General features: G+C 38.7%; 1 protein-coding gene across 1 annotated transcript in view; it reads right to left on the bottom strand.

The window, feature by feature from the left end:
- Window positions 1-12666, bottom strand: part of LOC149840998 (uncharacterized) — a 144957-nt gene that overhangs the window by 18592 nt on the left and 113699 nt on the right. Inside the window, exons 7-10 of the mRNA XM_090004619.1 lie at window positions 11257-11447; window positions 11045-11178; window positions 10594-10940; window positions 10378-10481 (exon numbers count right to left, since the gene is read on the bottom strand). Coding sequence (XP_089860745.1) covers window positions 10378-10481; window positions 10594-10940; window positions 11045-11178; window positions 11257-11447 — 776 coding nt within the window. The remainder of the gene's footprint in view (window positions 1-10377; window positions 10482-10593; window positions 10941-11044; window positions 11179-11256; window positions 11448-12666) is intronic.

The raw sequence follows: 12666 nt of genomic DNA, 5'->3' as shown, positions 1-12666 counted from the left end.
CCTGCATATTTCCCTTGAGTGAGGTACGACTTCGTGTCTCATGTATTACTTATGACCTTATGTGTCTGCCTATCTAAGTGGTCAAGGTATGGTTTGGCACCTCGTGTGTTACTTATGCGTTTTTCCCTCGATGTGCGGCATCGCAAGTCGAGAGTTGTTTGTCGTCATGTTATAACCTGCATATGCTCACATTTATGGTAAATATGTACTTATATAAATGAAGTCTTGTGCCTATCCTGATTCAGTTGTTTTCAAAACACTAGAAGTTGTACTTGTGCATTTCAGTTTTTTTAAAAAGAGGGTTTCCTCCTGCGAACCCAGTGCTCTTCAAATGGCACAACTTTTGCAAAGTTAAGTTTTAATCCTCGCAGGATTTCGAAGTTGCATTTGAGTCCTTCCAAGTCCGCACACTTGGGAGAAATATTTTATAACCCTGATTCGAGTTGCGACCCAATTCGAATAACCCCGATCAGGGGCATGAGCATATGAATGAGTGGGGTTCTGTTGAAGGACTCATTCTTTATTTATCAATCTAGTGTCACATGTCGATACTAAGATAAATTTTGGATGCAAGATTGATAGTGATGTGCCTTGCGTGAATGACTTAATATGGCATTATGGCTTTTAAGGATGAATCGTGTCAAATGAGCACTCCTTTATTCTTTGGATCATTATGAAGTTGTGTGTTGGGTGTTCCTTTTGAGAAGCCCACACACCTCTCTGGTTCAGTATAGCGTTCTTTTAGACATGCACAACATGTTAAGTACTTTGTTGATCGGACGAGAGATCCGAGATGACCTTGCATCATGAAATATGAAAAATGTTGTTGAAGTGAATTCAAGACTTATCTTGCCAGGATGTGTTGTATTAATTCTTTTGCAGATAATATCTGTTGGGGTTTCTTTTGTGGAACCATTTTCCTTTCATCGTAGTCGTACTTTTGTCAAGTACGACCGTACTTTTTGACAAGTATGTCTTCTTACGTTGCGATGATTGGATGAGTAGGTTGTGGCAACCTCGATGAGTGCAAATAACAAAATGTTGTGATCGCCTAAATAAGTGATGTTTTCGCCTTCACCGGCAAGATACTCGAGTTGGTCGAAAGACCAGAGTATGTAGAATGGGTCTTCAGTTAACTACCCCTGATATACTCATTCGAATCGCTGACTCCTGTCAGGAGAGAGGACAGGAAGGTACAAAACTTCGATGGACAGGGCATTAATGGCAGTTACGAGCAAAAGACTTGGCTTCCCCAGTCATCGGAGTTAGGAGAATGGGACTACCATAATTATCCTATGTGGAAGCCCTTCATGTTTGGGATGCATCCATTGTTTATGCTGCTTTGGGGATTTCTCTCTTGGTCACTGACCGTCCCCTTAGGTGCGGACTCAGTCAGCTATCCGGGTTATCATAAAATACATAACATAATAAACCCCCGGATCAGTCTAGGCTGTTTCTAGAGTCGTGCCTTGTGCGTACCCGCTTGGCCAGTTAATATCAAAACATAATCTAAATTCGATCACACAATTTGTTGAGTTATGCGCGTATGAAAGTTATGGAATTGTGTGTGTGGTTGATGAAGCATTGTACTTTGCTAGTTAAATTTCTTATGCAGTTCTTTGCTTGTAGTAGTTAGCCTACTTGTGCCAGTAAAATGCTTGTAATAATTTTAGCATTGTGCTCATGATAGTTGCTCTGTGAATCTGTTGAAATTAAATTGCTATATAATTGCCTGTCTACTTGACATATTAAATTATTCTGCTTAATTATGTTCAATATTGTCATGTCTGTGCACCTACCAATTTTTAGCGAAACTGACTCATTTTATGGGCAGGTAATGAAGAGGTAATACAGTCTGTGATGGCACGATGGCGTGATGAGGTCAAGATAGAGCTTTTTCCCTGATGTTTCGCTCCTAAGGACATGTTGGTAAATTTAGTATAAAGTGTATTTCAAATTTCTCTTTTTATAAAACCTTAAGTTACTAAAACTGTTTTAGTAAACTTCTTCTTGGTTTCAACAAACAAAATTCTAAATCATTGAAATTGCATTTTAAAACCCTTTGATTTCAATAGTTGTGCGGAATTCGGTAAAGGAAAGTTTACGCTGTAATGCGCTCAAGATCCATTGACTTGTGGTTTTAAAAATATCATTTTCCGCTGAAGTACTATTTAAACTCTGATTATTGTATGATTTCAAAGCTTTCTAAACTATTCTAAAAGTTACAAGTCCTGGATTTTTGGGGCATTACATTTCAGGATGCACAAGAGTTGATAAAGCAATGCGAAGACAATACAAGAAAATATAAGATGAATATGAAAAAAAGAAGACAAGTAGTGATTCTTGTGCAATTAGTGTACCTTTTTGAAGCCACCAAGAAGATGCTAAAAAAAAAAGAAGGTGACTGTAGGAAATAGAGGAAGAGGAACGATACAAGCATCATTCAATACATATGGAATGAAGAAGATGGATAGAAAAGTAGGGAGGTATTTTTATTCTAGTTCACTTTCATTTAATGCAGCTAAAAATCTTTATTGAAAAGATTTAGTTACTTCACTGGCAAATTGTAATTTGAGTGATTATGTACCTCTAAGATCAGAAAAACTACGAATCACACTTCTTGCAGAAGAGAGGGCAAATGTTGAGAGATTGCTAGAGATTAAAAAATATTCATGAGAACAAAATGAAGTTTTCACTGTTTCTAATGGGTGGACAGATATTCAAAGGCGTCCACTGATTAATTTCATTGCTTTTTCGCATAGTGGCCTAGTATTCTTGAAAACAGTTGATACATCTAGGCAATATAAAAATATTGAGTATTTGAAAGAGTTGTTTATAGGAGTAATAAAAGAAGTGAGTGATCATAAAGTAGTGTAAATCATCACATACAACACTCTAGTTTGTAAAAGTGCAACACTGAGTTTGGGAAAAACCAAAATAGGGAAGTAACCTAGCATCCAAAAACATTCTCAGCAACCATCTTGGTAGTTTCTACAGAACCTGTCCATCATATAAAAGCAGACCAGCAATACACAATGACAATTACTCTCAATTATGCTTGGTGACCAAAGCAAACATGCCTTTAGTCTTTATAACTTTTTTTCAAAATGACAATGCTAAAAGTTCACTAACCTCAAATATTACTTGCTTAACTTTTAACCATAGTAATTGGATTCAAAACTAACTTCTCCCTCTCTTTTTACATACGAAAGTAATTGGGAGGTGAGAACAAGGTGATCCTTTTAGTTAAAAATCCATTCTACAGTTTTTCTTCTACAAATTTAAATAGCGTTAAAAGATTCTTGTTGAGAATAGGTGGTTTTAAGATTAAGTCTTTTATATTAGAGGTTTTTTGAAATTTTGTTTTCATAATGGGCTTAGATGTAATTATTCGTTTAGCCTCTCTCTATTTAAAATAGAGAGAAGCCCTAATCCAAGTTAACGAGTATTCTATTGTGCAACTGACTCTCTCTCACTCTCTCTCTCTCTCTCTCTCTACGCAGGTGGCTGTGCATCGATCTTCCTTCTACATGGTATCAGAGCCCTCGATCTCGGGAGCATGATCACGAGAGGACTGATCTTCACCAACGAAAAAAAAACCCGACTGCTTGAAATCAGGTTTGTTGTTGCACGTTGTGGAAGATCTGATAACAGATCTGGGATGTTACCCAGATCTGTCGTCAGATCTAAGGATGGAGCTCCCAGCGAGGATTTCCTAGAGCTGTAACCCTTGAGCTCCCTAGTTTGGAGTTTTTTTTTCTTTCGTGATCTCCTGTCGTGATTTCCTGGATTTCCTGCCGTGATCTTTGGTTGCCGAGTTCAGTTCCTGCCGTGACGTGATTTTTGTTTGGGAGCAGCAGAAAGTTTATGTATTGTTGCGTGCCTGCTGAAATTTATTTCTTGTGCTGATTGCGTGTGATCAAGATTTATTTAATGGGTTGTTGCATGTGTCCTGAAGACTTATTGGTTGTCGTGCCTTAGCTGTTGCGTGCCTGCTGAAATTTATTTCTTGTGCTGATTGCATGTGATCAAGATTTATTTAATGGGTTGTTGCGTGTGCCCTGAAGACTTATTGGTTGTCGTGCCTTATATGTTTGGAGAACAACAATTGTCGTGATTATTTTTTTTGCGACTGCATATTATCGTTGGTCGTGGTGTGTTTGGGCGCAACAATGGTCGTGATTCCCTGATGTGTCGAGTTTTGTTTCGTGTTGTGAAGCATGTTGGTTTAAGTTATCCTTCTGTCGTGAAAACAGCAGGAGTGATTCCCTGCTGATTGCGGGCTGTTTTTTTTTGTGTGGAAATAGCAGGTCTGATTCCCTGCTGTGTTGGAAAATTCTACTTGAACACTTATTGTTCAAGTGAGCAATATGGTTGAAACTTCGAAATGCGATTCTAAAGTGGAACATATTGGGGAGTATAAGGCCTTTGACAACCCCTTCTCGTACGGCTCTTCCGTAAGGTTAAATGAAACCAACTATGCCAGGTGGTCCAGAACTTTTATGATGTCGGCATCTAGACATCGTCGAAAACATATTTTGTTGGAAGACGAACCCATTGAAAAATTGGGAAAATATGTTACTTGGGATGAAGATAATGACATAGTTATGTCATGGATCATGAATAGTGTCGAACCCCATATTGCAGATGGATTGATCTACTATAATACAGCCAAACTGATATGGGACAATATTCGTGATACATACTCACAAGAAACTAATGTGAGTCGTATCCTACAAGTCGAACAAGAAATATATAATTTGCAGCAGGGAGATCAGACCTTGGCCCAATACTATGCCTTTGTCAAAGCTGTGTTTGAAAGACATAAAGCTCACATGCCTCTTTGTTGCTCGAAGCAAAAGGATCATCAAGAACAAACCATGGTTGCTCGCTTTCTTACAGGTCTCTCTTCAGAATTTTCTGTTGCAAAAGTTTAAATGTTGACTGGATCAGATGTTCCTACTCTTGCTGATGCATACAATCGTCTGAGTAGACTTGCGATCTCTCTTCCACAATCTCAGCATGTGACTCAGTCATCTGCTCTTGTTGTCTCATCTGGTTATGGGCGTGGAAATATTCAGAATATCAGAGGACGAGGTCGTGGACGTGGTATGGGAGGCAGAGGAAAGCTTCAATGTACATTCTGTGGAAAATCTGGACATTTAGAAGATCGTTGCTGGGATAAGCATGGTCGGCCAACCTCTTCTTCATCAAAATCATATGCTCCTAAAGCAAATGTTACTTCTATCGAGGCAACAAATGTACAGGAGAATATCTCTGCAAGTAACCGTAGTATCACCCTCAGTCGTGCTGAATATGAGAAGTTGATAGCTCTTCGTCCTTTGAGTTTCACTCCTCCTGTAGCTGGTGTTGCCTATTCAACCAGAAATCATCTTCATCCGACTGACAGTAAGTGGATTATTGACTTTGGTGCATCCAGACATTGTGTAGAAATTCACTTGTTTTCTCAGATATAAAGGATATTAATGCTCATCGAGGAGTCTCATTAGCCGATGGGAGTTCCTCCCCGGTCGTTGGTCAAGGAAATATTTCTATATCCTCCTCATTACAGTTGCAAAATGTTCTTCATGCTCCAAACTTTCCTCAAAGTTTACTCTCTGTTAGTTGCCTTATAAGAGAACAAAACTGTAGAGTAATATTTAATCCGATGGGTTGTCATTTTCAGGATTTGCTGACAGGGAAGAAGATTGGTGGAGGCTATGAAGAAAATGGACTTTACTACCTACATCATCCAATGGGTAATGTTCATGCTGCAGTGGAACACTCATTCAGTCCTGTTCAGTGGCATCGTTGTCTTGGTCATCCTTCATTGTCAAAGCTTCGTTCGGTCTTTCCTCAAATTCCTTCCACTACATTTCAATGTGAAGCATGTCAGTTGGGCAAGCATCATCGAAGTTCGTTCCCTTCGAGTCAGAGTCAGTTTAGTCATAAAGTCTTTGAACTTCTTTATGCAGATGTATGGGGTCCTAGTAAGATTCCTACTGGGACTCAGTGTCGATATTATCTTGTTATTGTTGATGACTTCTCTAAGTTGTCATGGGTGTTTTTAATAAAAGAACGATCTGAAGTTCCAAGTATTATCAAATCCTTAATTCTTGAAATAAAAACTCAGTTTGAATCTATTGTCAAGATTGTTCGCACTGATAATGCTCTCGAGTTTAAATCAAAAGGTCTGTTACAATTTTACCAAGATCATGGCATCCAACCCCAAACTTCCTGTGCCTATTCATCTCAACAAAATGGGGTGGCTGAGCGAAAACATCGGCACCTACTTGATGTTGCCAGGACCATTATGATTCAATCCAATGTTCATGTGTTATACTGGGGTGATGCGATTACCACTGCTTGCTATCTGATCAACCGCATGACTTCGTCTTCTGTGGGTGATCAAATTTCATTACATATCCTAAAACCTAATGCCCCACTCTTTTCTTTCTCACCAAAAATATTTGGATGTGTTTGTTTTGTACACAAACTTGGCCCTGACCGTGATAAATTAGTTGCTCAAGCTACAAAATGCATATTTATAGGTTATCCCAAAAATCAAAAGGGATATCGATGTTATGATCCTCTTTCTCGCCGAGAGTATGTCAGTGCGGATGTATCTTTCTTGGAATCCACTCCATATTACTCCATTTCCGGTTCCCCGCTGCAGGTTGATCCAGCTGAGTCTTTTCCATTACCTATACCTCCTTTTCCTTTGGAATTTGTGCCCTCATTACCTAACCAAACTTCATCCTCTTCCAGATTTAATAATCCTCCATTGGTATATGTGCGTAGAGCTCCACCTCCGCAAGAGCCTTCATCTTCTTCTTCTCCTGAGGTAAATTCTACTGACAATAGTGATCTTCATGATGATGATAACAGGCCTATTGCTCTACGAAAGGGGACACGACAATGTACCTTATATCCCATATCTCATTTTGTCTCTGATGCCAGAATTGGAAATCAGATGAAGTCTTTTATTTCAGCCTTATCTGCTGAAACTATTCCTCTGAACTATCAACAGAAAGAGCTTGATAATCGCTGGAAGCTGGCTATGCAAGAAGAAATGAATGCTTTAGTATCTCAGCATACATGGGATCTAGTTGATTCCCCAGCAGATGCTGACATTGTTGGATGTAAATGGGTATTTACAATAAAGTACAAATCTGATGGTTCTATTGAAAGGTACAAGGCCAGATTAATAGCGAAAGGGTGTACTCAGACATATGGTATTGACTTCTTTGAAACCTTTGCTCCTGTTGCACGGATGGGTACCATTCGTCTTGTTCTCTCAGTAGCTGTTCAGCATGATTGGAGCTTGTGCCAATTAGATGTGAAAAATGCATTTCTATATGGGGATCTATCTGAGACCGTTTACATGCAACAACCTCCAGGATTCGCGGTTGCGGGGGAGTGTCAGAAGGTGTGTAGATTGAGAAAGATGATTTATGGCTTGAAACAAAGTCCTCGTGCATGGTTTCAAAAGTTGTTTGAAGTGATGTCACGCTTTGGCTTTAATAGGTCAGCAGTAGATCATACACTATTTATAAAGAAAACTAGCTTTGGCATAGTTGTTATGGTGGTATATGTGGATGACATCATTCTTACAGGAGATGATGTGAAAGCTATTGAAGCCACAAAGGCTCATCTTCAAAAACACTTTGTTACAAAAGACCTTGGTTCACTCAGGTATTTTCTGGGTATAGAAGTTGCCAGGAGCCGTGAAGGGATGGTTTTGTCTCAACGGAAGTATGTTCTTGACTTATTAAAAGAAACGGGCATGTTGGGAGCTAAACCAACAAATATTCCCATGAACCATAAAGTTCAGTTGTTTGAAGAAGGGTCAAAACCAATTGATAGCAAAAGCTATCGCTCCCTAGTAGGGAAGCTATTATATGTAACTGTGACCAGGCCGGATATTGCTTTAGCAGTAAGCAAAGTTAGCCAGTTTATGGACAAACCAACTGAGGTACACTGGAATGCAACCATAATGATTCTCAGATATCTAAAATCTTCTCCTAGAAAGGGGTTATTGTTCAGGAAAGGTGGAACTCTGGAGATAGTAGCCTATTCTGATGCTGACTATGTTGGATCTGTAGTAGATAGAAAATCTACCGCAGGATTCTGTGTTTTTTGGAGACAACTTGATTTCGTGGAGAAGTAAGAAACAAAATGTGGTTTCCAGGTCGAGTGCAGAATCAGAATATCGGGCTATGGCCCAAACAACTACTGAATTGATGTGGGTTCGTACTGTTCTTCAAGTGAAGGTTTCATCTCCCATGACCATGATGTGCGATAACAAAGCGGCAACATATATAGCGAACAATCCTGTCTTTCATGAGAGAACAAAGCACATTGAGGTTGATTGCCACTATGTAAGAGATATGATTCAAGCTGGTCATATCACTACCAAATATCTAAAGTCGGAAGACCAAGTTGCAGATATGTTTACAAAGCCTCTTGCTAGGCCAAATTTCTCAAAATGTTGTGACAAGCTGAGCATGATTGATATCTATGCTCCAGCTTGAGGGGGAGTGTTGAGAATAGGTGGTTTTAAGATTAAGTCTTTTATATTAGAGGTTTTTTGAAATTTTGTTTTTATAATGGGCTTAGATGTAATTATTCTTTTAGCCTCTCTCTATTTAAAATAGAGAGAAGCCCTAATCCAAGTTAACGAGTATTCTATTGTGCAGCCGACTCTCTCTCTCTCTCTCTCTCTCTCTCTCTCTCTACACAGGTGGCTGTGCATCGATCTTCCTTCTACAATTCTTATTTGGTTTTATTAGTTTTACATCTTTATTTTTATCAAAGAATCACAAGAATATAACCTAAAAGTTTCCTAATCTGTAAATGAGTCTAGGGCTTCAATTATGTTGATCCTAGTAAAAATTTTCATTGTTTAGCTATCTTACCAACTCATTCACTTTCTAGAGCCCACATATATGGATGAGCTCATAGTCTAGTAGGCTAAAAGGCCATATTCATTTTGTTCATTGTTAAACAAGAAACTGCAAGGGAAATTTCCAAGATTAAACAAATCTTTTAGATCTATTGGGTGAAAGCAACACCGAAGCTAGCATATCATCTACCAAGAGCAAACGGCAGGCGGTGGGACTCCAAGAATCACAATTCTACTTATCAATTTGTTCTGTAGAACCACATTCATGAGCTGGAAAAATGCATCTCATGCAATATTCAAAAGAAATTGATATGAAGGCGGGAAGAGACTCCTTGCTTTCCAACTAACACCAACTAAGATTTCCATAATCGATATAAGTTCATTGATCCACCCAATCCATCTAGCATCAAAACCTAGTTGATTGAGTCAATTACTTCAACCCATTTTCAGTTAGGTTCCATAGGGCATGGTGTTGAGGAAATGTCATAGTTCTATTATGTGTAACCTTTTCTTTGTATCTTTTTGTATATAAATTCTAGTATAGGGGTATATCCTACTACACCACTACCTCTGTTTTGTCTTGTAGTGGGCTCTATGGGTCGACACCACCTTTTTATCTTGTTGTAACCCTAATTGTTATTGAATGAAGTTTTCTATTTTCTTTGCTCTTTCTCTCTTGGGTTTGCCCCAATCCTTGATGCTCTTGACATGGTATCAAAGTCATATCTTGGCTGAGAAGAAGATCAAGAAGGTAAGGAAGCTCCATTCCTGTAGCTATGCTCGTGACTTCACCTGGGAGGATGCTGACAGCAGCAAGATTTTACTTCATGTGAGGGTCTGAGCAATTTGTTAGAGGGATTCAATAGCTCCTGATTTTAGAGACCTATTGAATCAAGAATCAGGCCTATCGGTTCAGGTTTGGATTTTCTACATACTTTCTGTGGATTTACTATGTTTGGCGATAAACTGGTCCAGTTTTGAAATTTCTAGTGATGCTGATCTATTGAATGTTTTTGGGTCACATCAAATCGATGCATTAGGGTCATTTTTGGTATATAAAGGTTGTGGAACTTGTTTGGAGGATTTTGTGCAAGGATTTGTGAGTTTTATCGTTGTTTGTATTGGGGCTACTATAGACATCATCTGGAAATGAGAGTACCAGTCTGCATGTTTTTTGGACAACTCCCTTGCTGATGGTTGATACCGTGGGCCACCACTCATCCTTTCTTGACCACCCTCATCTTTTCTACCATTTCCCTGAAAAAGTGGTTCCACTAGCCCAAAAACTATACCATTTCCTGCATACCAAGTGGTAATGGAATTTTTCAAGCACACAAATATGTTCGCCAGAAAGGGATCGACTTGTTTTGAATAAATACTACTTGCTTACCACCCACCCACACACCAACATATATACTGAATAATGAACAATTTGCACTTGTGATCCCTCAGAACAGTGAAGAAAATAATACCTTTTTCTTTCACAGCAACCTGCAGTGTGTCAAGTGTAATTATCCCATCTGTTAGCGGAAGTAATTCGAGTGTCACAGCTGCTGTGGATTGAGAAGGGACACGCCTGAGATGACCACAAAAATATTCGTCAGCAAGAGCAATGCACGCTCAATGATAATTTTACACATCAAAATGAAAAAAGAAAAAAGAAAAAAAAATGATTCACATATAATTACCCCAAAGGAACTGCACTCTGCAACCATAGGTGCGTACAAGAAAGACTTGCATCAGGAACAAATTCAGATGGTACTTTATATTGGTCAAGAGAACCTGATCTTTCACCACCACTGCTTCCCTTTGGCCTCTCTGAATTTTCAGATATGGACAATCTCTGGAAGTCAGTATCATCTTCCTCTGAATCTCCTCTTCCGTTGAATTTTGTAAATCCCATAAACGAGCCCATAGGTGTAGATGGTGCAGAATTTAAAGATACCACAGAAGGTGGTGCGGTGAATGATGCTGGGGCCAGAACAGTTAATGTCAGATCTTCAGAAGTTAAATTTGATGCCTGGAGTGTCAACACCTGCAAAATTGGACGTGCCAGTGCTTTCAGATGGCTTTGTTCACAAAGAGAGCTTATTTCTTGGGAGAGCAGAAAACTAAACTAAACAATAAGGTGACCTAAACCTGGACAGGAAGCTCTGATAAACCACCACTCAGTGTAAGCTTCCGTTCTGACATCTCTGATACTACTGATAGCATGAGATCCCTTGCAACCCGCGGTCTCCAACTTGTTGGGTGCTTGAAGAAGAGTTTTGATTCTATGATACATGGGCATAGCACATTAAAGTTAAAATTTCAGACTTTTCATGTTTAAACACTAAAAGCCTCTCAACTACCTGTGCAATTACTTCGGCAAGATATCAGGACTGCAAACCGATCAACATCAGAAGTTCTTGTCCTAAAATGTGGCATGCTTGCACCGAGAACCAGTGCACGAGATCCATTCACGTTCTTTTCACCATATCTATGAGCATTTTTCCATATAGATGGTGCTGGTTTTAAGATGAACGAATGTTCTTCACCTCTCCTACCATAAGGTGAAATAAATCAGTACTTGGTGAAATCCAACTAAAAATTCTTGTTGACTGTAGTTCTACACCAAGGGAAAGACATCAGGTTATGCCAGGCCAGGCTTAACTTGAAATGAAAGAACTCATTGATCCTAAAGAGAAACATGACCAAGCAACCTGTTTAGCGGTAGGACCACTTTTCTGCAATGCTTGGGATTTAAAACTAGACCCAAACCAGCCTTCAACTTCAATTAAGAAATAGAAAAAAGGGCAATATCATACATGATTTAATGATTTAAAAAAAAATAACTGGAACTGTGTCTCAAGGCAGTTGTTATTTGGGCTACTCCTTTCAAGATCAGAGAAAAAGAGAGAAGAGAGATGGACAAGCATTGATTAGAGATAGGACTTTACCTGAATCTTGGATTGTTCAAATTAAGCTTCATAACTAACCAAGCTGAGCTTCAGCCCAACCCAACATTAATATGAGCTTAATACAAGTACACTTGAACTCATCTATCTATGAACCTCATGCAAATTGCAAGTACATATAACTGCCACCACAAACGACTGCTTTTAATGGTAAAAAATGAAAAAGGAAACCTATGACTTGTTCTAATAGTTTAAAGAGAACTATTATTAAACTTACACATAGATATCATACACACTACTAATTATAGTTTTTTAAAGGAAAAATTTTCCCTTAACCCAACTGCCACTCGAAAAATAGTGATTTTTTTTTAAAACAATTGCGGAAAACCTCTCAAGGACCTGGGCAAAATTACAGATTTAATATATCCATCCACAAACCATTCCATGCATAGATTCAATTGAAAATAATAAATTGAACTTCATATAATTAAATCAATAAGTCAGAAGTCCAAAAATAAAAATCGACTCAATCACATCTCGCAAACAAGTCAGAATCCAAGCTACCAAGTCACAAGCCTCGAGTCCTCTAGCCAGCCAGTCCTACACGTCAGTGAGCCCCTGTGCCTGAAAAATAGTTTTAGAAAATGGGTAAGAACTGAAGTTCTCGTACGGGATCCTCTAAAATCCAACAATAAGAAAAATAGCATGAATTAAATCAATATATCCAACAGAACAAACTTACCAAATAAGTAGTTAAAATAAGCATTCAACAATTTCATGCTAAGTCAACATATCAAATATTCAGGAATGCATGAAAGTAGAGATAAACAGTAAAGGATGCATGAATCAATGCACATGCATGAG

The sequence above is a fragment of the Nuphar pumila genome, chromosome 4 (assembly GCF_984573655.1).
Source record: "Nuphar pumila chromosome 4, dmNupPumi1.hap1.1, whole genome shotgun sequence".
Lineage (NCBI taxonomy): Eukaryota > Viridiplantae > Streptophyta > Magnoliopsida > Nymphaeales > Nymphaeaceae > Nuphar > Nuphar pumila.
The sequence above is the reverse complement of the archived record's forward strand: the minus strand, read 5'-3'. Positions and strand labels throughout refer to the sequence as shown.